This window comes from Lithobates pipiens, unplaced genomic scaffold, assembly GCF_037356315.1.
Source record: "Lithobates pipiens isolate NorthernLeopardFrog02 unplaced genomic scaffold, aLitPip1_a1.2 Scaffold_8, whole genome shotgun sequence".
In the NCBI taxonomy this organism is placed as follows: domain Eukaryota; kingdom Metazoa; phylum Chordata; class Amphibia; order Anura; family Ranidae; genus Lithobates; species Lithobates pipiens.
This window is the reverse complement of record NW_027507903.1, coordinates 326,120,367-326,146,580: the sequence shown is the minus strand read 5'-3', so window position 1 is coordinate 326,146,580 and position 26,214 is coordinate 326,120,367. Positions and strand designations below refer to the sequence as shown.

At 41.9% G+C, this 26,214-nt stretch overlaps 1 protein-coding gene across 5 annotated transcripts in view; it reads right to left on the bottom strand.

Moving 5' to 3' along the window:
* Positions 1 to 26,214, bottom strand: part of JAKMIP2 (janus kinase and microtubule interacting protein 2) — a 189,614-nt gene that overhangs the window by 82,623 nt on the left and 80,777 nt on the right. For all 5 annotated transcript variants that reach the window (XM_077472953.1, XM_077472954.1, XM_077472951.1 and 2 more), the window contains 5 exons: positions 24,496 to 24,545; positions 15,942 to 16,188; positions 11,382 to 11,879; positions 6,091 to 6,300; positions 4,948 to 5,046 (listed from right to left, as the gene is read on the bottom strand). In XM_077472953.1, the coding sequence (XP_077329079.1) occupies positions 4,948 to 5,046; positions 6,091 to 6,300; positions 11,382 to 11,879; positions 15,942 to 16,070 (936 nt within the window). In that variant the 5' untranslated portion in view covers positions 16,071 to 16,188; positions 24,496 to 24,545. The remainder of the gene's footprint in view (positions 1 to 4,947; positions 5,047 to 6,090; positions 6,301 to 11,381; positions 11,880 to 15,941; positions 16,189 to 24,495; positions 24,546 to 26,214) is intronic.

Sequence of the window (26,214 nt, the reverse complement as noted above, 5' to 3'; positions counted from 1 at the left end):
CATGTACATCCATAATTCTTCTTTTACCAGACCTGGAACAACCTGATGGATTACACCAGTGATCACACAGCCTAAAGAAAACAGCATTGCATTACTGTTGATCTAATCATTTTTTGTTGTTGCTGGCTTTCAGAACATATTTAAAAGGTTATCTTTTTTTTTTGTTTTGTCAAACAGTTCAATGAATAATCGATTTAGCCACTCAGCCAACATCCACTTAAATATGTAATTTCAATCCCTGTAAAAGCAGTATTAAACCCAAAAGCAAACATATTATATTCCAGTGTACCAATTCTTAGCTGTGATGGCTGCATTTGTTTCCTTTTCTTAGGCTTTTTTTTTTAATTTATTTTTACTCAGTGATCATGTCCATACTCAGTCATCCCACCCACTGAACGTTTTAAGCATTTATGCGAGAGGGAAGCTTTTTGGATCTACACCCTGAACTCACTGACCCCTCATGGCTTGAATGAAGAAATTGGGAAAAATACGGTCATTTAAACTTTCCATTGGTCATGTTGTCTGCATTGATTTTATATATTTTGATATAGACTAATATACATCTGAAGTTGATTAAAATATATGCCCTATAGTGCTTTTATATGTTGGGTAACATTCCATTTTTAATAATCGTTGTCATTATCCTTAAAGGCTTTGATCTATTTTTAATAAGTCTGTAACCGCTACAAAATCATATACCGTGCCTTGCAAAAATATTCACTTCCCTTGGCATTTTTCATGTTTTGTTGCCTCACAACCTGGAATTAACATGGATTGTTTGAGAATTTGCATCATTTCATTTACAGAACATGCCTCCAACTTTAAAGATGTTTTTTATTTTTTATTGTGAGGCAAACAACAAATAGGACAAAATAACAGAAAAAGTCAATGTTTATAACTAATCACCGCCCTAAAGTCAATACTTTGTAGAGCCACCTTTTGTCGCTTTGGATAAGTCTCTATGAGCCTGCCACGTCTTACCACTGGAATGTTTTGCCCATTCCTCCTTGCAAAACTGCTCCAGCTCCTTCAAGTTGGATGGTTTGCGCTTGTGAACAACAATCTTTAGGTCTGACCACAGATTGTCCATTGGATTGAGGTCTGGGCTTTGACTAGGCCATTCCTCTTAAACCACTCAAGTGTTGCTTTAGCAGTGTGTTTGGGGTCATTGTCCTCCTGGAAGGTGAGCCTTTGTCCTAAACTCAAATCACACACAGAATGGTATATGTTTTGCTCAAGAATATCCCTGTATTTAGCACCATCCATCTTTCCTTCAACTCTTTCCAGTTTCCCAGTCCAGACTGCTGAAAAACATCCCCACAGCATGATGCTGCCATCACAATGGTGGTCCTTGGGTAATGTGATGTGTTGGGTTTGCACCAGACATAGCGCTTTCTTTGATGGCCAAAAAGTTCAATTTTAGTCTCATCAGGCCAGAGCACCTTCCTCCATACATTTTGGGAGTCTCCTACATGCCTTTTCACAAACTCAGAACGTGCCATTTTGTTTTTTGTTGAAAGTAATTGCTTTCTTCTGACCACTCTGCCATAAAGACCAACTCTATGGAGCGTATGGCTTATTGTCGTCCTATGTACAGATACTCCAGTCTCTGCTGTGGAACTCTGCAGCTCCTCCAGGCTTGCCTTAGGTCTCTGTGCTGCCTCTCTGATTAATACCCTCCTTGCCCGGTCCATGAGTTTTGGTGTATGACTGTCTCTTGCCAGGTTTTCTGTTGTGCCATGTTCTTTCCATTTGGTTATGATAGATTTGAAGGTGCTCCTAGGGATCATCAAAGATTTGGATTTTTTTTTATAACCTAACCCTGACTTGTACTTCTCAACAACATTGTCCCTTACTTGTTTGGAGAGTTCCTTGGTCTTCGTGGCAGTGTTTGGTTAGTAGTGCATCTTGCTTAGTTGTGGCAGCCTCTGGGGTCTTTCAAAAAGGTGTGTATATGTAATGACAGATCATGTGACACTTAGATTGCACACCGGTGGACATCATTTCACTAATTATGTGACTTCTGAGGGTAATTGGTTGCACCAGAGCTTTTTATGGGCTTCATAACAAAGGGGGTGAATACATACCCACAGGCCAATTATCATTTTTTTATTTCTGAAAAATAGTTTTATGTACTGTGTATATATTTTTCTAATTTTACTTCACCAACTTAGACTATTGTGTTCTGATCCATCCCATATAATTCAGATTAAAAAACATTGAACCAAAGGCTGTAATGTAACAAAAAAAAAAAAAAAAGCCAAGGGGGTGAATACTTTTGCAAGGCATTGTATAGTCCTTACATACCATATCCTTTTTTACAAAAATTCATAAACCGTACATCATTTAGGATTTTTTGCTTCCTTTTAGTACATATTTTTTTATTACACATCCTTAACCACTTCAGCCCCAAACCATTTTTGTGGCCAAAGACCAGACCACTTTTTGCGTTTTGGCACTGCGTCACTTTAACTGACAATTGTGCGGTCGTGCGACGTGGCTCCCAAACAAAATTGACGTCCTTTTTTTCCCCAAAAATAGAGCTTTCTTTTGGTGGTATTTGATCACCCCTGCGGTTTTAATTTCTTGCGCTATAAACAAAAATAGAGCAACAATTTTGAAAAAAACGCATTATTTTTACTTTTTGTTATAATAAATATCCCACAAAAATATATAAAGAAACATTTTTTTCCCTCAGTTTAGGCCAATACGTATTCTTATACATATTTTTGGTAAACAAAATCACAATAAGTGATTATTGATTGGTTTGCGTAAAAGTTATAGCGTTTACAAAATAGGGGATAGTTTTATGGCATTTTTATTAATAAGTTTTTTTTACTAGTAATGGCGGCGATCAGTGATTTTTATTGTGACTGCGACATTATGGTGGACACATCGGACATTTCTGACACATTTTTGGGACCATTGTCATTTATACAGCAATCACTGCTATACAAATGCAGTGATTCATGTGTAAATGACACTGGCAGTGAAGGGGTTAACCAGTGGGTGGCAGTGTAGGGGTTAAGCGTTCCTATGGGTGTGTTACTAACTGTTAGGGGCTAAGCTTTCATATAGTGAACACTGATCTCTGCTCCAATCACATGGAGCAGAGATCAGCGTCACTTGTTGCTAGGCAGAACGGGGAGATGCTGTTTACAATGGCATCTCTCCGTTCAGCCGCCCCGTGAGACGATCACGGGTATGCCCGCGGCGATCGAGCCCGCGGGACCCACGACCGGACTCAGCACACAAGCGCGCCGCCGGCAGCACGCTCGCGGTGGCAGGGCGGCATTAAAGATTGGATGTACCTGTACGCCAATATGCCTGCCCGTGCCATTCTGCCAACGTACATCGGTGTGCGCTGGTCGGGAACTGGTTAATTTATTTTACATATCTATAGACATAAGTTCCTTACGAGGTTATTACTATATTTGCTGCTGATTGTTTTCATTATTTTCTATTTGTTTATTATAATAATGTGCATATCATTGAGATGGTGCTATGCTTTTGTAATCATATGGTTGTAACTTTAACCTTATGTATATTCATGTATTTTTGTTGTTTTTCATATTTCTGCTGTATACTATGTCTGTCTTGGCTGCTGCGGTGTATCTTCAATGCTTACAAAGCATATTGCCGAAAACTAAACCTGGTCTCTCCCCCTTAGTTGGGCACTGCCTTCCGTCACTACAAATAGAGGCTAAGCGACATCACCCGATTACCTTTGACAACCATGGGTGTCTCTGAAAGGTGTTAGCCACGCCCCTCTTTCCTACCTCCAGCACTGACATCACCGCTGGTGTTCAGCATCCCACGACCATGTGATTCCCACGACCATACTGAGCTTCCTGGTACACAGTGCACCATCGGGTGGACCTCTTCCCACACTCGAACAGCGGATGCTCTGGATTGTCCAGATCCTTCCTTGTGCTGTGAACCTTTTGACCTGTGGTGGGTCTAAGAAGCGCTACTTTCTTTTCTATTTTGTAACTTGACAATTGTCTAATAAACCTGTTTGGTTTTGTACATGCTGCACTTATGCTGACCATACACTAGCTGAAAAATCTTGAGAAAATCTGTCATTTGGACCATTCATTTGGTTTTTGTCCAGTTAATGGGCACAAATAGAAAATTGGTTTCAACTTTTCAGAGCTAAAAAATCTTAGGAACAGGTTGGAAAATTCTGCCAAACGAACGATAAACTGAAGGGTAAATGTGTTTCTCGCCCGAACTGTTTGCACTAGGCATATGTGACAGAAAAAAATTAAAAAACTGATTAATTAATCTCCATTGAACAATTTATCGATCAAAATTCAGTCATTACATGATGGCAGAATCGTTTGTTCTTACAGCCGAGTGTTCGCTATTCGAAAACGAGTTTGAGCGATTTTACGTATAGTGTATGGCCAGCATTAGAGTGGCGCTCTGTGTTTTTATTTGCCAGAGAACAACAGCTTGTCACTAGGACAGGAAGTGAGGGCTAACAATTCTGGGCATTAAAGTTTAAATTGATTATTAGGTATGGACCAGAAGGGGAAGAGTTAGAAACTGTCAGATTTTAATTTGCAATGTCCCTGCTGGAAGAAATTTCCTCTCACTTTCTGTCGGGACAGGAAATTATGTGGTCAAAGCATGCAATGAAAGACTTTTTGCGCAATCAAATGGGGAAGGGATAGATCCTCTGTAAGGGCTATTATTACTGTTTGTACCTTCTAGACCCAGTGACAACTGCTCCTATTATAATGTCTGTTGATGTCACAGTGAAAAGAAATGAGGTGAAATATCCTCAATTGGCCATGGGTAGCAATAAAAACTTGATAGTATTTACTATTCCCAAATCTTTCCAAAACTTTAAAAAAAAAAAAAAGCTAAAAAGCTTTAAGTTTATGTATATCTACATGTTTATCAATAAAATAATACATTAAGTTAAATGAAAAATATTACCAATTCATTTCTTTCATCCCCAAGCAATGTATTTCTGTCCTCCAGTTTTCGGATTGTTGCATTTAATTCCGCCATTCTTTTCTGATTTCTGCGTAAGTCCTGAAAAGCAAACAGGTTTAGGTTTATCAGTTTACATATATGATAGAATAAGTAAGCCATGGCAATTAACTTATTTGGTGTTTGTCTAATATTAGTACAATTTCCCATATTTTTTCCTGCCTTAGAAGGATTGGGGCATAAGAAGGCAGAGACGTGGGAATTGTAATTGAGGCTCATTGATATCGGAAGTGTGGTGAGTTTGAACCCCTAAGGGGAGCGTGGTGCACATGTGGAGCAATCTGGTGGAAGGGAGCACTATCTTCAGACAAAACATTGTTACCATCACTTATTAGGACTTTCACCCCTCTATCACCATCTGATACTTCTTCTTATACTGAGCCTTTAATATCTCAATAGGCTGTTTTGTTATACATCGGTTATTCAGTTAGATACTATATATAACTTATCATTTATCAAGTGATAATGCTAATGATTAGTGTTATTTGATGACATGTTTTGTCTATGAATTTTACTGATCATTTCTGAAATATTCTATTTCTTTGAAAGTTTAAGTGGCTGCTTATCATATGATTTTAAAAGAATAAGATCACGTGTTTTATGTGATATTTATTGTTTTTAATTTTTGACACCATTGTGCTGAGTTAAGGAGATAGTAGTTGCGCAATTTGATTTTCTCCTTATATATATATACATATTTGAGAAACGGTAGTGCCACCAAAATTCTGCAAGAGACATCTGTGACTGACTGCCATTTCCAATGGGTAAAACCCATAAATTACAACAGGGAACTGTGAGGACTCTTCACATCCAGAAGCACGCAATTATATACCTTGTGTCTATTGGTGTGCTGCAATGCCATTCATTTTGAATGCACCTCCACAATTCATCTGAATTGAACACCGCAATGAACATTAACGCATGAAATACTGTAAGTGTTTATATAATGTACTGAAGCAGACAGGTATGAAGCTGTAAGTGTTACTGAAGCAGATGGGGGGTTTCCATGTAGACTAAATTTCTTTATAACTAGCTGTTATTCATTAACCACTGTATTTTACCCTGTCAAAAACAGTTATATCTTACCGGACTTCCACAGTGCTCTGATCCGTCCCCTGCCCTTCCTGGGATTTCACGCTTGGGACTTCCAACATTGCACTCAGCTTCTTTAACTAAAAATAATTGCTCATCCAAGGCTTCCTTCTGTAACAGAAGCTTTTGCAGGGAGCTTGTTTGTGTCTCAAGCTCTTTTTCAAGAGAGAAGATGATCCTATCTTTTGCTTTAATTTCATCCATCTGAAAGAGTCATCAAGAGAAAGCATTTACTTTAATTATTTACTGGGAAATACTAACCAAAAAAAAAGTTACAGATACTGTATATTGTAACTACCATCTCATTTGAAGGGCCAGATTGTAATGGCTATATGACTGGGTAAGAGCATCTCCAAAAGTGCAGCTCTCGAAGGGTGTTCCTGGTCTGCGGTGGTCAGGACCTACCAAAAGTGGTTCAAGGAAGGAAAACCATCAAACCAGTTACAGGGTAATTGGCAGCCAAGGCTCACCGATGCATGTGGGGTGCAAAGGCTCGTGTAGTCTGATCTAATAGCAGAGCTACTGTAGCTCAAATTCCTGAAAAGTTAATGCTGATTTCCAATAGAAAGGTGTCAGAACAGTGCATTACAGTTTGTTGTGTATGGGGCTGTGTAGTTGCAGACAGGTCATGGTGCCCATGCTAGCTTTAGAACAGCACCGCAGAGCAATGGAAGAAGGTGTCATGGTCTGGTATCACGTTTTCTTTTACATTGAACTTTGGGCAATGTTCTGCTGGGAAACCTTAGTCCTGCCATTGATGTGGATGTTACTTTGACACATACCACCAACCTAAACATTGTTGCTGACCAAGTATACCGCTTCATGGAAACCGATAACAGTGGCCTCGTTCAGCATGATAATGTACAACACAAAAATGGTTCAAGAATGATTTGAGGAACACAACAAGTTTGAGGTGTTGACTTAGCCTCCAAATTCTCGAGATCCCAATCCAATCATTTGTGGGATGTAAGGTATATAAAGCCCAACAATCTGGAACATGATCAGGTAGTGGCCATTATAAGATCCCTTTTTATGGCCCGTAAGTTGAAAGCTTCTCATTGTGTCTCGTCCAACCCTCCTACCTTGGGAGACTGTATCCGGGAAATGCATAAACATGTTATGTTTGAAAAACACACCTATGTTTAATGAAACGCATCCTTGGATGGATAGATGCTCCATGCGACAGCCTAAACGCATAATAAAGAGAGGTACTGTTTGAAGAGCAGGTTGGCATGTTTAACTTTTTATACAGTGTATCGGTTGCCCTGGAATATTTCTGGAATTTTTGACATGCTTGATAATAATGAAATAAATGTGTTGCTGTTAAAGTTTTATCAGCTTAACTGAGCAGTAAAGAAAAGAGAGGAAGATAGAGAGGGGAGGAAGGGAAAAGGGGAAAAGAGATTTTTTTTTGTTCTGAGTTTTTTCTTGTTTATTTGTATATATTTTTATATTATTAGTATATTATTTGTTATGTAAAAGAAAAAAAAAGAAAAATTTTAAAAAAATGTGTGGGATGTGGTGATCCATTGAGACCCCACCTCACAACTTACAGGACTTAAAGAATCTACGACTGACAGTTTGGTGTCAGACACCACAGCATACCTTTAACTTGCACACACACAAACTGACTTTACGGCAGACTAGGTCTGACGCACTTCCCGATGGACTTTTGGCAGAGTTCCGACGGACTTTCAGAATGAACGGACTTCCCCACACATGGACCAAAGTCCGTTCATTTTGAACGTGACTTCAGGTACGACGGGACTAGAAAGGGAAGTCAATCTTGCAGCTTTCATCGGTGAGATTGACACCTTGCGAGCCTCATCGCCTGGTATGGATTTTAAGAGGAGCCCCCTACGCCGGAAAAAACAGCTTGGGAGTCCCCCCAAAGTCCATATAGAACCCTTATTCGAGCACGCAGCCCCGTCAGGAAAGGGGGTGGGGACGAGCGAGCGCCCCCCCTCCTGAACCGTACCAGACCGCATGCCCTCAACATGGGGGGGTGGGTGCTTTGGGGAAGGGGGGCCGCAGGGTGCCCCCCTTCCCCAAAGCACCCACCCCCACCATGTTGAGGGCATGTGGCCTGGTACGGTTCAGGAGGGGGAGAGCTCGCTCGTCCCCACCCCTTTTCCTGACCGGCCGGGCTGCGTGCTTGGATAAGGGTCTGTTATGGACTTTGGGGAGACCCCATGCCCTTTTTTTGACATAGGGGGTTCCCCTTAAAATCCATACCAGACCTAAGGGACATTGCCGCCTGTCTCTCACACTCGCTGCAAAAGGGAAAATGTGTTTTTCTTATTGCAGAGAGTGCGCGATGTACAGTATCCTGCTGCCGAGAACCATCACGATAGGTTTGCGCTGGAAACATTCTCGCGGGCAGGTGATGCAGCAGCCCTTGCGTCGTATTTGGTCTGTCGGACCAGCATACAGATGAACGGGCTTCCCGATAGGAACTGGGTCCGATGGACTTCCGGCTGGGAAGATTTAATACATGTTTTATTTCTAGGTCCGTCTGACTTTTGGGAAGAAAAGGTCAGATGGAGCCCACACACGATCTAATTGTCCGACGGATTCCAGTCCGCCGGAAAGTCGGATCGTGTGTACGGGGCATTAGAGGTCAAGTGGTGTCCATGCCTTGACAGGTCAGGGCTGATTTGCTGGCAAAAAAAGGGGGACCTTCTAAATATTAGGTGGGTGGTCATATGGCAGGTCTGTGTGTATATGTATATATATATATATATATATATATATATATATATATATATATATATATATATATATAATGTATATATAGCATGTTAGCAATATTAATTTTCTTATACCATGTAGGTATGTGGTATACAATATGTGGTATAATGTAATAGTACCGGAAGTACTCAGACACGGTTGGGATTATGGTGAATCACGTAGTGTATTGGGCAGGCATATAAACTGCACTTAAAGCATTGTTCCGCTTGGGGAAAAATAAAAAATAAAAGCCGGCAGCTACAAATACTGTGGCTGCTGACTTTTAATATATAGACACACATCTGTCCATGGAGTCTGCAAAGTCAGCAGGGAAGTAGGGGGCCAAACTTTTCAAAAACAAATGGCACCGGAGGAGGGAGGAAGCAGATCAGCAGAAGTTCCACTTTTCTGATATTATCTGGACGCATTTGCAGATTATTGTCAAAATAATCAATCCAAAATGTATATATTGTGTGATACAAATATTGTATTACTTTAACCCCCCTGACGGTATTCCCGAGTCTGACTCGGGGTGGATTTTTTATACCAAGAGCGGTATCCCCGAGCCAGACTCGGGACTGCCTCGCTGGATCCAGGAGGAGGTTTACTTACCTTCTCCCTCGGATCCAGCGTTGTCTCCCCGCTGTACGAGCGAGCCGTGTCTCGCTCGATGCATCACACCGCCGATCTCCGTGCCCTGCGAGCGTTGCGACGCACGGGCACGGAGATCGGCGCCAAATTCAAAAAGTGAAACAAACAGTATACATACAGTATAATGTAATCTTACAGATTACATTGCTGTATGTAAATATTTCACATCCCCGTTGTCCCTAGTGGTCTGCCCAGTGTCCTGCATGCAGTTTTATATAATAAAAACTGTTCTTTATGCCTGGAAACTGGAGATTGCCCATAGCAACCAAAACTGTCACTGTACATCAAAAATGATTTTAGACCAGCTAGAAAACAGCGATAATAAATTGGAATCACTCGCAGAATTGAGCGATAGCGATTTGTGGGGAGATCCGTCATCAAATACTGAAAAGTAATGACAGTGACAATTCTGCAACTGAGCAAATTTCAGTGTTTTTGATTTGATTACATTATTGAATAATTTTTATTATTGTTATATTATTATTTGGTACAATTATTTATAATTATTTATTATATTATAATTTATGATTTAATTGTTCAAACTTTATCATACCCGGGATGTCTGCTAGACTCTGGTTTGGACAGATTTAAGAGAGTTATTCCTAAGAATTGCAGGACTACAATATAAAACGCCAAATTTTCATGCAAAATAATGGTACCGCTTTTAGCACCTAAAATCCGAAATAATCATACCGCCAGGGAGGTTAAAGAGAAGGGTTTGTGGAAATGGACAAATTGTCCTGTCCAGTTCACACAAAAACAGATTTCAGCAGTGGCGGCTGGTGGTATATGTTTTGGGGGGGGCAGCAATCCATCAGTCGGGTCACACCCCCCCGGTTTGTCCCCAGCCCCACACTTACCCCATCTAGGTCGCGGGCAGCGCGGCCGCTTCCCCTGCGCTTACTCCCTCTTCCTCATCGGCGGCCAATAGGATTGCTTCTAATCTCGGCCAATCAGGTGATGGGTCTCAGGACCCACTTCCTGATTGGCTGGGAGGAGAATCAGGATGATAATACAGGCATACCCCACTTTTAAGTACACAATGGGGTTTATTTACTAAAGCTGGAAAGTGCAAAATCGGGCTCATTTCTACATAGAAACCAATGAGCTTCCAGGTTTTATTACCAAAGCTTAATTGAACAAGCTGAGGTTAGAAGCTCATTGGTTTCTATGCAGAAGTGAGCCTGATTTTGCACTTTCCAGCTTTAGTAAATAAACCCCATTGTGTATTTAAAAGTGGGGTATGCCTGTAATAATTTGCTATTGTCACACAACTGGGTGGGCTCAGGGCACAGTACTCTTTTTTTTTTTAAAGCAATTAGAGCCTCAGGCTCTAATCATGTGCTTCTAAAAAAAAAAAAAGAAACCCCATTGGAATCCATACGTCTGGCCGCATGTAGATTAGGAGCCGGGGCATGGTTTGGGAGGGGGAGTGCCCCTGCGCCCCATATGGACGGGCCGCCACTGGTTCAGGTTTTGAAAGGTACTGGGCAGTTAAACCATCTGACAACATGTATACCTTGTGTACTAATAATGAGATCTTTGCACTCAAGTTCTCAAGTTGGCATAGCTGCTGTGGCTATTACAAGGGGTTCCCACATTCCCTGCTAGATTTTTTATTTATTTTATAATTCAGGAATTGCAACAGCAGAAGCCCCAACATGCAAAGTAGACAGGAACACCTGCAACTCCCAGATAGACAGGAACAGAGTCAGGAACATTGACAGGAAGATCTCTGGTGTATTATGACAGGAAGATCTCTGGTGTATTATGACAGGAAGGCCTTTAGAAAGACTGGTGAAGTCTTTAAAACACCATTTTAATTAGCAGACTGTAGCTAGATAAAAAAATATCTAAATACTGTACAAATAGTGGTATTAAATAAGTAAAAAGTCCAGTCTCACCAATCTACGAATGTCCCTTTCACTTTCCCATTTAAACTTTGTAATAGCCTCCTGATGGGACTGATGCTCGCTCCTCAAATCCCCAGCCTTGATTTTGTCAGCCTGGATCATATTATTCAGAGCCTCATCTATTTGTTTCTTAGCAGATTTTAGCTCCGTGATCTCCTGTAAGAGCTTGAGGCGCTCAGAGTCAAACACTTTTCTGGCTTCTTCTCGCGCCTCCGTGCTCAGAGCTGTCCTTACTTTGTCACTGCTGCCATCTCGAAGGGCATTAACAGCAGACTTTAGTCGCAGGATCTCTGCCTCTTTTAATTTAACCATTCGAGACATCTCCTGCTCATGCTGTTTGATTAAGTTCTCCCTTACTGCCTGGAGCTCCTTCATCTTCTCTTCATGCAGCTTGGCTTTCAGTTCAGAAACAGTTGCAGTGTGTTTGTGTTGTTCCTGCTCCTTTATCCTTTTACTCTCTTGATTTTTCTCCCTTTCAAGCCTAGACACCTGAATAAAATCCGGGAAGGGTAACGTTATTTAAGAATACAATTACAGTATAGACATTGAAGAATAACAATAAAGTCAAATTTTGGCAAAGGAAATAAAAAAGCATCATTAAGGAGCCTATACATTACATTTAGTGTGTCTCAATCTTGCATCGTAGGTACAATCGTTATTTGTTTCATTGAGCTTTCTCTGTGTTCACCTGTCATGACGGAAGTATGGGGGCTGCATTTGCTGGTCTCTTTCCAAAAATTTATGTTGCCCACCTGTGTACAGGTGCACGCTTTTTAGGCCTCATACACACAGGTGTGAAAAATGACAAACATGCGGTAAATGTTTGTCAAAATTCCTTATTTCTACACTTGTTCTAGGTCAGGTATTAAGGACGGTTCACACCCAGAATCGCATAGGAACGCACAGCATTTACATGCAGTTCTGTGCAGTGCAATTTCAGCCCCTTAATTTTGAATGGGTTGAAATCGCACTGCACCAAAAATAGCGCATGCACTACTTTTGGAAACTCACTGCAACCGGATCACATAGTACTTCTGTACCATTCGATCTGGACGATTGAATTACATTTGGGACTTGCATTTGTGATAGCATTAACTTAATATTGACACCTGCTGCAGATCACAACTGCAGTGTGTTTTAAAGGGAATGCGGGTGTGCTGCTTTTAAGTCAATGTATCAGTATGGCAGCCAGGCAATTAATGTTTTTGTAAAATGAAAGTTCAGCAATGGCAGCTTACATAATTCTCTCATTTTACCTGAATGTTCTTTACTGATTGCTCTACATTTGACAACAAAGTGCAACAATCGATTATATCCAGACAGTAATCAACATTAGCCTGTATTAAACTCATCAATCATGCCGTGTTACTCTCTTTAATGGATTACTGCCATTATCTTCTTTCCAATACATTATTATAGGTTTACTAACCTAGAATTAGGCACATCATCATAAAATAAATCAGTCACATGAAAGTTAGCACCTGAAGGCCTATGCTGATCTTATACTTGCACAATTGCGAGGCAATTTCAACCAATTTTAACCAGCTCTTGATTGCAAAAAAACAAGTAAATGGATCAAGCCAACCTACCAACAGTTTCTCTTAAGTGAAATGGCTGAAGCTGTTGGTGACAGGTTTGACTTAGTCCATTAGATCACATTGACAATTGAAAGTTATTTGAAAGAGGTTGAAATCGCCTGGTGTCGTTCCATAATTGTGGCACAAACCTACAAGTCTGCTTTGCTTGTTATTGTAGCAAAAAATTATTGCTGGGAGAGGCAGTGCTTATCATTTATCTAAAACAGGAACATACCACCTTTCCTAAAGGAAACTTGAATGAGTAGGGATGTGTTTTTTTACAACATTAAGGGGAAGAAACCTAAACAAAGACCCAGTTTATATATATTTTTTTATACTGTATAGTGTAGAAACACTGAAATATAAGCTTTATGTATTCATAATATATTTTAGCAGACATGAAAGACTACCCCATTCAATAAAATTACAGATTTACAGTTTTTTTTATTAACCTTCAGGCCCATAATTATTGAAAAGAACAGTGATTTATTTCTTAAAAAAGGATTGTGGACTATTGTGTATTAGAAAAATACAAAAAATCACATCTTTTGTAATGCTTATATCCATGAGCACAATAGATTTCTTCAACTTCCATCATTTGGTAGGCAGGCACTAAGAGGACACGCTCAAGAATCAACATTACCTCTTAATTACGAAAAAAAAAAGGTTCATATGCAGCCAAGTACAATAATTATCATTAGTTTAACCAGCTAAGATCGTGCAGTGTTCACTCTTATTTTCTCTACAGTGCCTTGCGAAAGTATTCGGCCCCCTTGAACTTTTCAACCTTTTGCCACATTTCAGACTTCAAACATAAAGATATAACATTTTAATTTTTTGTGAAGAATCACCAACAAGTGGGACACAATTGTGAAGTGGAACGAAATCTATTGGATATTTTAAACTTTTTTAGCAAATAAAAAACTAAAAAGTGGTGCGTGCAAAATTATTCGGCCCCTTTACTTTCAGTGCAGCAAACTCACTCCAGAAGTTCAGCGAGGATCTCTGAATGATCCAATGTTGTCCTAAATGACTGATGGTGATAAATAGAATCCACCTGTGTGTAATCAAGTCTCTGTATAAATGCACCTGCTCTGTGATAGTCTCAGGGTTCTGTTGAAAGCGCAGAGAGCATCATGAAGACCAAGGAACACACCAGTCAGGTCCGTAATACTGTTGTGGAGAAGTTTAAAGCCGGATTTGGATACAAAAAGATTTCCCAAGCTTTAAACATCCCAAGGAGCACTGTGCAGGCGATCATTTTGAAATGGAAGGAGTATCAGACCACTTCAAATCTACCAAGACCTGGCTGTCCCTCTAAACTTTCAGCTCAGACAAGGAGAAGACTGATCAGAGATGCAGCCAAGAGGCCCATGATCACTCTGGATGAACTGCAGAGAACTACAGCTGAGGTGGGAGAGTCTGTCCATAGGACAACAATCAGTCGTACACTGCACAAATCTGGCCTTTATGGAAGAGTGGCAAGAAGAAAGCCATTTCTCAAAGATATCCATAAAAAGTCTCGTCTAAAGTTTGCCACAAGCCACCTGGGAGACACACCAAACATGTGGAAGAAGGTGCTCTGGTCAGATGAAACCAAAATCGAACTTTTTGCCCACAATGCAAAACGATATGTTTGGCGTAAAAGCAACACAGCTCATCACCCTCAACACACCATCCCCACTGTCAAACATGGTGGTGGCAGCATCATGGTTTGGGCCTGCCTTTCTTCAGCAGGGACAGGGAATATGGTTAAAATTGAGGGAAAGGTGGATGCAGCCAAATACAGGACCATTCTGGATGAAAACCTGTTGGAGTCTGCAAAAGACCTGAAACTGGGACGGAGATTTATCTTCCAACAAGACAATGATCCCAAACATACAGCAAAATCTACAAAGGAATGGTTCACAAATGTATCCAGGTGTTAGAATGGCTAAGTCAAAGTCCAGACCTGAATCCAATCGAGAATCTGTAGAAAGAGCTGAAAACTGCTGTTCACAAACGCTCTTCATCCAACCTCACTGAGCTCGAGCTGTTTTGCAAGGAAGAATGGGCAATAATTTCAGTCTCTCGATGTGCAAAACTGATAGAGACATACCCCAAGTGACTTGCAGCTGTAATCGCAGCAAAAGGTGGCTCTACAAACGCAAGGGGGCCGAATAATTTTGCACGCCCCGCTTTTCATTTTTTTATTAGTTAAAAAAGTTTCAAAAATCCAATAGATTTCGTTCCACTACACAATTGTGTCCCACTTGTTGATGATTCATCACAAAAAATAAAAAATTTATATCTTTATGTTTGAAGCCTGAAATGTGGCAAAAGGTTGAAAAGTTCAAGGGGGCCGAATACTTTCGCAAGGCACTGTATACCAGAGGGAAAGCTACTCTGCCAGACTCTGCTGGAGAAGCCCTAATGCCGTGTACACATAACCGGACTTTTCGACGGACTGAATTTCGTCCGATTTTTCGACGGACTGAATTTCGTCTGACTTTTCGACTGACTTTTGACTGTCTTTTGACGGACTTCCATCAATTCAGATTTATCTACACACAATCACACCAAAGTCCAAGGGATTTGACCATGATGAAGTACAGTACAACCAGACTAGAATAAGGAAGTTCATAGCCAGTAGCCAATAGCTGCCCTAGCGTCTGTTTTCTTCCGTCGGAATAGTATACAGACAAACTGATTTTTTGACCGGACTCAAGTCCGTCGGAAAGATTTGAAACATGTTCTAAATCTAAAGTCCGTCTGATTTTTTGACAGCAAAGGTCCGATAAAGCACACGCAGTAGAATTGTCCGACGGATTCGTTCCTTCAGACCTTTGCTGTCGAAAAGTCTGCATTACAGGGTATCATAAAATATTATTGGCTTCAAGTATCTGGCAGCTGTTAGAGTGCCAAGGACCATATCAGAGCATCTGTCAGTATGTCTACCACCTGTAGGCTTGCCCTCTGGTTTGGGGTTTCATACCTTGGATTTCTCCTGGTGTAGCTCAATTTGAATGTCTGTTAATTTAGTCCTGAGATCTTCATTTGCAGCTTGAAGAGCAAGTATTAGGGCTTCGGGCTTCTCACCCTTGTTGCGCCCTTTTTTCGCCATTCTTGTTTTAAGCGTCTCTGACTTCACTACTTTCAACAAAAAGCCATCATGGTTGAATGTTGGAACTCCTGTTAGGTTAGGATTCCAGGACGCACAAAGTTCTGCTCTGGTGGAAGCCCTTTAAGAAAAACAAAAAAAGGCATGAAGCATCAAAAATGATATAGGCAGTATGTATTGTCTATGTGAATCCCATCTTTAGAGTTAAAGGAGAATTATCAGTAAATCTTTTTTAAATTTAACTCCCTAGGGGACCAAGCACATATAGCACTTTGTGCTGTTCTGATGGATGACCCTGTTGTCCCCTAAACACACCTCTTAATGCTGGCTGTAGCTCCACTCCCTTTTGAATCCAAATAATGGATTGTGTGGTATGCATCGGACTGTTTCCGTCGGAATACCCGTCGGACCAAATTTTCCAACTTGCTGGAAATATTTTCCGACAAACTGCTCCGATCGGACATACTCCGATCATGTGTAGAGAATTCCGATCGGACAAAGTGCCACGCATGCTCAGATCAAATTCCTACATCAAAGCTATTGGCTACTAGCCTGAACGTAGTCCCATCGTAACGAAATTACGTCACATTCTGAAAGATCGGATTTTCCGACAACTTTGTCCGACCGTGTGTATGCAACAGTTTCGGACAAGATCCGTCGGACAAAATCCGATGGATTCGGTTGTCGGAATGTCCGACCGTGTGTACAAAGGCTAAGTCTGTAGGGTTCAATATTGAGTTGGCCCACCAGTTGCAGCTATAACAGCTTCAACTCTTCTGGGAAGGCTGTCCACAAGGTTTATGAGTGTGTCTATGGGAATGTTTGACTATTCTCCCAGAAGCATATTTGTGAGGTCAGGCACTGATGTTGATGAAAAGGCCTGGCTCACAGTCTCCACTATAATCTTCCCAAAAGGTGTTCTATCGGGTTGAGATCAGGACTCTGTGGAAGTCACTCGAGTTCCTCCAACCCAAACTCGCTCATCCATGTCTTTATGGACCTTGCTTTGTGCACTGGTGGGCGTTCATCTTAGAACAGGAAGGGGCCATTCCCAAACTGTCACCACAAAGTTAGGAGCATGAAATTGTCCTTCACTGGAACTAAAGGGCCAAGCCAACCCCTGAAAAACAACCCCACACCATAATCTCCCCTCCACCAAATGATTTGCACCAGCACACAAAGCATTGTCACTCATCCATGTCTTTATGGACCTTGCTTTGTGCACTGGTGGGCAGTCATGTTGAAACAGGAAGGGGCCATCCCCAAACTGTCTCCACAAAGTTAGGAGCATGAAATTGTCCTTCACTGGAACTAAGGGGCCAAGCCAACCCCTGAAAAACAACCCCACACCATAATCCCCCCTCCACCAAATGATTTGCACAAGCACACAAAGCAACATCCACAAAGACACAGATGAGCGAGTTTGTTCAAACATTCCTATAGACACACTCCTAACCCTTATGGACAGCCTTCCCAGAAGAGTTGAAGCTGTTACAGCTGCAAAGGATGGGCCAACCCAATATTGAACCCTACGGACTAAGATTGGGATGCCATTAAAGTTCAGGTGCGTGTAAAGGCAGGCATCCTAATACTTTTCGCAATATAGTGTACATTAACAATCTGACAAATTTGAAATTTGTGACATAATTAAATTCACTGCTGATGAGAATGTCCCTGCATGCACAATCACAATTTAAATGTTGGAAATCTTAAAATCATATGATGTTTACTGGCTACAGCTTCACAAAATGATAACTATATCAGGAAGAAGAAACTGTAAAGCAAGAAGTTACTTCTGCCCTGTTCACACTTTGCGTAGCAGGAACTCGTTCTCATTTGTGATTTTCTGTGGGCGTCTGTCACATGATTCCCTGCATCATGCACAGGGCAGCTCATTCACTTAAAGGGGCTGCCCTATGTGCATTTGTCACTGCAAAGAGCTCAAGCATCAAATTTTGTTTCTGTGTTAGTAGCGTTTTTACATACTCATTTGTCGAGAGCCAATTGCAGTGAAATTGCTCCGCATTTGGGGTGCCATTTAGGATTAATGGTGCCCAAATGTGCATCCCATGTGTTGCTGTGATTTGGGATCGTGGGCAGAATTGCACCGATTCTGCCTGCAATTTATTATCACCTGAGTTTGAACAGGTATCCTGGGATAGCTATGACTTAGTTTTTTCTCAAACGAAAGAATGAACATTTTGAGCAATTTGGTAGCTACCCCCTGGTGCACTAGCATCCATTTGTCAGCCTCTGTCCACACATTTTTCTAAACTTCACAGGCTTTGTAACACTAGGGCACCGCTTCACTGCTATGTATTTCCCCAGAGCTAAAAGCTGATTGCATTGTATATTAAATGCAATATACAAACCACTATTCATATCCAGTACATTTTTCACAATTCTCGGTATCTTCAAAAAACATACCTTCTCACACTACAACCATGTAATAAAGCCGTATTTAGAAATTAAAGAATGTTTTAAAAAAGTCACAAGTTAGTAAAATTATTTGTTTTACGAGTAATATATATTGACAATATTTAACTGGATACAATATATGATCTTGGAGAAAAAAATATGTTATATGGCCTATTAAAGTGGACTCAAACGCTATTACAAACACTATTTCAAACCCCATTTAATAAACCAAAATACCAAACAATCTAGAGTAATACTTTCCACATGTGAGTTGGACTTCATCTGGTTAGTGGTACTGATGTTAACTATGGTAGAGGGAGGGGGGCCTGGCCTGGACCTGCATGCGATTATACGTGTCTGAGCTGAGCTTCGCCGGCGGTACCTTTATTCTATGATCCTGACCCCAGAAAACAGAACTACCAACCCGATATTACACTGCCATAGTCTCGGTGCTTAGTGGAGATATGTCGCCACCACGCAGAACGGCTGAAACGGCTGCTAAACTCGAGAAATACCGCCATCAGGATGGACAGACACAGGCCCAAGATGGCGGCTCCCCATCCTCCTCATCTGCGGCGCACGCAGCTGACAAGAGTGAGATCCTGGAAGAAACTGCTGCATGCCAAACATCCCTCACCACCAGGATAGAAGAGATAAAGATTGATATCTCTTTACTCAAGCAAGTCAGGGAATCAGAGCAGCACCTGGGCCTGGTAGAGGATGCCATCCCTCCATTACAGGAGTTGTCTGACCAGGTGAGCCGCCTCATTGTCCAACTCCAACAGAATTAGGATGACCTTGAAAACTGCATGCGGAGGAACAACCTGCGATTCATAGGTCTCCCTGAAGGCACAGAGGGCAACAACCCAGCTACCTTCTTAGAGGAGCTGTTATTCACAGCTTATGGGCGTGAGGTCTTCTCACAATCATTTGTTGTGGAACGCACACACCAGATGCCTGCAAAGAAATCACCCCATGGAGCACCCCCAGGAGTCTTTATTGCCAAATTCCTTAACTATAAGGACCGCAATGCCATACTCGGATTATCCAGGGAGAAGGGCAACATACTCTTGCACAACCATCAGATCATGGCCTTTCCTAACTTCTCTGCAGAGGTACAGCGACAACACGGCCAATTCACAGACATCAAGAGGTGCCTGCAAGTTCGCCATCTGAAATACCCCATGCTGTTCCCGGCCCACCTGAGTCGTTGGAGAAGACAGGGTCCACTTCTTTGAGGAACCAAGAGCTGCCAGCTACTGGCTTGACCAGATCAAGCCGTGAGTACTATATGGATTTGTATCTCCCTCTAACCCACCATCCCACTTTGATTATGGCCCTGGGCCCCTGACATACTCATAGGGAGTTGCATCCATATTCAGACTGTCCCTTTTGGCTTGAGTTTCATTTATGTCCCCCGTTAGTGCAGCCCTCTTTAATAACACTGAACATGCTAATGCCCAGGCCAGATCACTGCTCTCATTCATTATGGGACTATCTTTTGTCATAATACTGCCCGCAAACTCGGAGCTACACTGCGGTCAATTTCCCCACCTTTATTGCTGCACACTACCAATGAGTCACCAGGGTCTCACTGCAGGCAGTAATACTGAGAGGTTTTCTTTCGCACCCCCCCCCCCCCCACCCAGAAGATCGTTGGAGGAAGCACCCCCCCCCAAATAACTACACTTCCCATGATCTTAGGTAAGCTACCCCAGCTGGTGTCCCGCTATATGTGGGCACTGAACTGACGTCCACCATGATACTCCTACAAGTCTGGCACTTTTTTTTGGGACTTGCTCGGACGATTGGTGTATATGCAGAGCTGGGAGGGTTAGGGTTTTGTTACCACTAATATTTAAGTTTCTGGTGTCTATTATACATGTTCTTTGCACAATGACCATTCTATGACCATTGATGTGTTGCTGTCTAATGTTGTATTGACTCATGGGTACATTTGCATGGGCATACTACAATACCAATACCATATAGAGGTGCGCGGGTCCACTCGGTCCAAATACTACATCACGATTTGTTTATGGTTATGTTAAAATTTCTAACATGGAATGTCCATGGGTTGGGTGATAAACTGAAGCATACTGCAGTATTTTCCTTCCTTAAAAGCCAAAGGGCAGACGTGATTGTGTTGGTGGAGACGCATGTACACAGATATCTGCAGCGGGTGCTGCGGCGCACCTGGATTGGCTGGGCATACCATGCCACCCATACCTCATATTCCAGGGGCATCTCAGTGCTTGTGGCCAAGTCAGTGCCCTTTGAACTTCAATCTGTGATATTGGATCCCCAGGGCAGATATATATTTTTACATGCTAAAATAGCAGGTAACCCTATATTGATACTGGCCTGGTATATCCCCCCTCCCTTTGATTTCACCATTCTTAGTGAGGGATTCTCACTCATGGCCAAATACCCTGCTGCGTCGGCAATATGGTTGGGAGACTTTAATATGTTTGCCAATCCCTCCCTTGACCATCTGGGACAGGGCTCACAACCACCCATGCTGGATCATGGCACTAGGTTCAGCCCCCTAATGATGAACTTTGACTTAGTAGACATCTGACACCACCTTTATCCCAAGTGCCAAGCCTACTCCTGTTTCTCTAGCTCACACTCTGTCATGTCCCGAATAGACCATGTGTGGATATCCAGTACCTTAATCCCCAGACTGCACAATGCTGGATTTGGCCCCAGACTACTGTCTGACCATTCCTCTTACTGGATTGAACTGACATCCTATGACAACACCCCCCCCCCCCCCCTCAGAACTGGATTCTTCTGGTTAACCATACTCCCTGACACAGATAGGTTAGTCCTGTAATGGGGGTTCTTCTTTCAAAATAATACCAACACGTCCACCCCATTGACCATATAGGAAGCATTCAAAAAAAATGCTAGAATGCCCCTCACCAAATGCATATCCATATTTAGTTAAGTTAACCTATACCCAAGCTACCACGCAGTTATCTGAAATGGAGGATAAATAAGTGACATCTCCTTCGCAAGGACCCTCACCTACCCGAGTCGTATAGGCCTATCTCGTTCCTACAAACAGACATCAAAATACTAGCAAAAGTCCTAGCCCTACGTCTAAATAAGGTTATTCTTTCCCTCATACATCCTGGCCAAACAGGCTTCATGCCAGCAAAAAACACATCCTTGAATACTAGATGTCTTTTCATGAACGTTCAGGCCTCTCACCAGCACATAGGATCTAGAGTGGTTGTCTCTCTCGACGCAGCCAAAGCACTTGACTCAGTTGAGTGGCAGTATCTGTGGCATTGTCTATGATGTTTCGGGTTTGGTCCCAACTTTGTCAAATTGCTCACTATACTATACGATGAATGAATGAATGAATGAATGAAATACTTGTATAGCGCACAATGCAAACTGAATCGCTCCTCAGGCTAGGGTGGTGGCTAATGGATGGACCTCTGCCGTCTTTCCACTTTGACGGGAGACACAGCATGGATGCCCCATCTCACCCCTACTGTATGCACTGGCAGTGGAACCCCTGACAGTAGCACTTAGGGAACACCCGGATATTCATGGGCTAATATCTGGTTTAGTGGAGGAGAAGGTGGGGCTTTACACCGATGACATGCTACTGTATCTCTCGGACTCAGGCCCCTCCCTCCAGGCGGCCCTACAGATTATCGAGAACTTTGGTAGGTTCTCAGGACTTAAAATGAATTGGGACAAGTCCCAAATCCTTCCCATTGATATATTCCCCCCATCGAGAGAGCAGACCAGTCTACCCCTAGTAAGAGTAAGCATTCTTAAACACTTGGGCATACAGAACTCCAAGTCACTGGCTGACTTCATTCCCTTAAATGTGGAACCCCTAATTCCACTCATTAAGTCTAAGATCCAAACGTGGGCAAGATTACCGGTGTGGGGTCATGGGACGCATAGGCCTAATCAAAATTATACTTTTACCTAAAATCCTATACGTCATATGGCATTCCCCAACATAATTCCCCTTCAAATATTTTTAAATTATGGATACACTTCTACAATCCTTCATATGGGGGCCAAACAAACTCTCATAGAAGGCTCTACAGTGCCCGACGACATTAAGGGGCCTTGCAGTCCCAGATTTTGTGACCTATTACCTGGCTGCACAACTTTCCCATGTCTATCACATAGACAAATCAGACAGACTCCCACATCCCTTTTGTGATGTACCGAGAGGGCCAAAGGGCTCCATATCTCCTCATCGCTCTGAACTCTCATTTTAGCACAAGAGGATTTGAGACCTGGTGACCTCCAGAATGGATTGCCCTGTTTCACGATAACACCCCACTATGGTATAATAAACTCCTTCCGGAGCTCCTCCGGGTACCTGACACCTCCACCTGGATATCTCGGGGTATATGCTTACTATCACATGTACTCCATATTGGAGAAATTAAAACTTTTGACTAGTTGAAAGCAGAATTTAATCTTCCAAATTATATGCTCTTTTGCTTTTTTCAGGTACGCCATGCCCTCCACACTCAGTTTACAGATACGTATCCCACTTTATCTTCCTTAGATGTACTTGAGGTGATTTATCGGGAAGAACCACGTCAGCTTATACCCCTCTTCTATAATATGCTCACCACACCATCTACAACCAAATTAGCATACTCCATTAAACAGAAATGGGTAGATGAGGTGGGTGAACTGGAGAATGAGAACTGGGGTGAAGTGTTAGAGACTCCCAAGCTGGTATCCCCAAAATGTCTGACAGACTTATACAAACTTACATTACTCACAGGGCATATCTGACGCCACAACGCCTAGCTAAATTTTGCCCTTCTCGCAGCAATAGGTGCCCCAGGTGCCTGATTTCTGTTGGCACCTTTGATCACATCCTCTGGCAGTGCCCTCGGTTCCAGGGATACTGGTCAAAGGTGGTCCAATTTTTGCACGAGCAAATGGGTTTGCCAGTATCGCTGGATCCCAAACAATGCCTGTTGGGCTTATTCCCTGAAGATGAAATAGATAACTTTACACGTCATTTCTTACATGAAACGTTGCATATAGCAAGAAATATAATAGCTCGCAAATGGATTTAGGCAGTAGCCCCTACGCTGTCGGCTTGGCTTGCCGAAATCAACAACACACTACCTTACAAAAAAGTGGTTTACACGAATAGAGGGTGCCCAACCAAATATAATAAAATTTGGGATAGATGGCTAAAATCATCTACAACCTGCACCCCATAATTCTGTTTGACACATTTTATGCTTGTGCAATCTAACTTTTGATTCTGTATTATCAATATGCAAATGTACACTATATATGGTCTTCAACGTGTATGGAAATAACTGACACCAGCAATACCAGTTATATTTATGTTGTTTTTGAATTTTTTTTTTATGTAGTTTATTGAGCTGTGTGATTATATTCATTACGCACATTACAATATACAATTTCCTGGCACAACTCTTCTGTACAAAAAGAAATAACTCAATAAACTTTGGTTTCTAATAAAATAAAATAAAATAAAAAAAACTCAGACCCCCACCCCCCCCCCCCCCCCCCACCACCACCACTGTTACAAAGTATTACACTATGCTGTTAAGCCCTTTTTGATAATTCAATAGGACGAGGGATGTTACACATAATGCATTAATTGTAATTATTATTAGGGCCAGTTCACACCATAGAAACGCAGTCCGGATGCGTTCCAGGTGCTTTTCTGCATGCACGTTTTTGATGTGTTCCAGTGCATTTTTGGTGCATTTAGGTGCGTTCCGGTGCATTTGCGATGCTTTTTACAGCGTTCCAGTACAGTCCAGTCCAGTCCAGAAAAAAAAGCATGTTCTACTTTTTTTTCTGGAACTGGAACGCACTGGAACTAAACGCACTGGTGTGAACTATGACATTGAAAACCATATAACCTGCTTTCCATATGTTTTTGATGCAGAAAAAAAACGCACTGGACTGCATGTGGTGTAAACTGGCCTTTATTATTATTACATAATTGTGAATGCAGTCTCACCTGTGACTTCAACCATCTACATCCATTGTCTCCAGCCCTCCAGTCCATATCTGTAGAAAGAAAAAAAACAGAGCAAAGGTGAAAACATGCATTCAACTGGCTGCTAGATAGTAAAATATGAAGAACTGGAAAGGGAATAAACCCGGAATCAATTACTAAGATCTCTAGATTTAACCACAGACACTAGAGAACTCTTGGGTGTGTTGGACTGATCTGATGGCTTTTTTTCCTTTAATGGTGGTGGTCAGATGTACCTGTACTTTTACGGCACTGGTGTCCATGTCTGTGCATAGTTATTAGGTTAAAGTTACAAAACTGTAACAAGGCTGTAATTTGTAAATTAGTTTCTAATCCTTTCATGCCTTTTAAGGCACCAATAAAACTAATCTTCTCAGAAAGATATATTATTTGGTCCAACACAACACAATATTCCTGGGTGACTCCTTTAACTGTTCCTACAACACAAGTGTTGCTATATCTATCCCTTCTCATTTAAGACTGTAAGCTCCTGTAGGCAAGGTTTTAATTGCTATTGTTTTATGTACGTGTGTTGAATTTAATGTTATTGTTATAGATCAAGTATGTCACCATGGAAGATGCTGGTGCTATACACAGTGCATCAACATTAAAAAATACAATAGCATTTGTGTTTACCTAAACCCACCAAATGATTTGATTTTCAGTAGTCACATGCTATTGTTAATATTTATTTTACAAACATAGGAAATATGGGCAGCTGATTTAACTAACCAGTTGACAACATACAGTACGTGATCGGACAGGGAGCACAAGATTACCTGTATTCAACAAAAAAAATACAAGCGTCCACTGTGTAGAAGGCACCCTGTGATGTCTTTTTAAACGGGAGTCCGCCGGGAGTGCGCGTTTTTTTTTTTTTTTTTAAAAGCCAGCAGCTACAAATACTGCAGCTGCTGACTTTTAAAATAGTGACACTTACCTGTCCAGCGCGCCCGCGATGTCGGCACCTGAAGCCGATCTCTCGATCGTCTCTCGGGTGCTGCCGCCGCCATCTTGGGTATGGGAATCAGGAAGTGGAGCCTTTCGGCTTCATTTCCCAGTTCCCTACTGTGCATGCGCGAGTCGCGCTGCGCAATAAGGATGGTCCCGCTGCCTCTGGGATCCGTGTGTTTCCCAACAGGCAGCGGGGGACTTTCGGAAAGGGGCGTAATCTACGCCCCTTTCCGCAGACAGCTATCCAGGAAGTGGGTGCAGATACCTGTACTGTACAGGTACCTGCACCCCCCTCCCCCCTTGAAAGGTGCCAATTGTGGTGCCGGAGGGGGGGAGGATTCCAATGAGCGGAATGTCCACTTTAGGGTGGACCTCCGCTTTAAAGTTAACATGCTTTGTCTCGTATACTTTTTCCTGACTAGAGAAACATATACGGTACTTACCTTCATTTTAATTCCCTGATGAAGAGAGTAACCCTGTTTTTTGTAAGTTTGGACTTACACGGGTCTGTCTTCCTATGCCCATAAACTCTGCCAGGATCAATTTAGTTTTTAATGTACATCAATAAAACCATCAAGCCAGCCTTTCTTTAAAATTGAACTACACTGCATCTGAGCACCACATACCAAAAACGCAAATAAATTAATTTATGATATTTAAAGCAAACTCCCCCCTCTATCCACGTCTCTGTGCTTTATTTTGCTGAGAAATCACATTGAAAAACACGCCCTCATATTTCTGTCCATG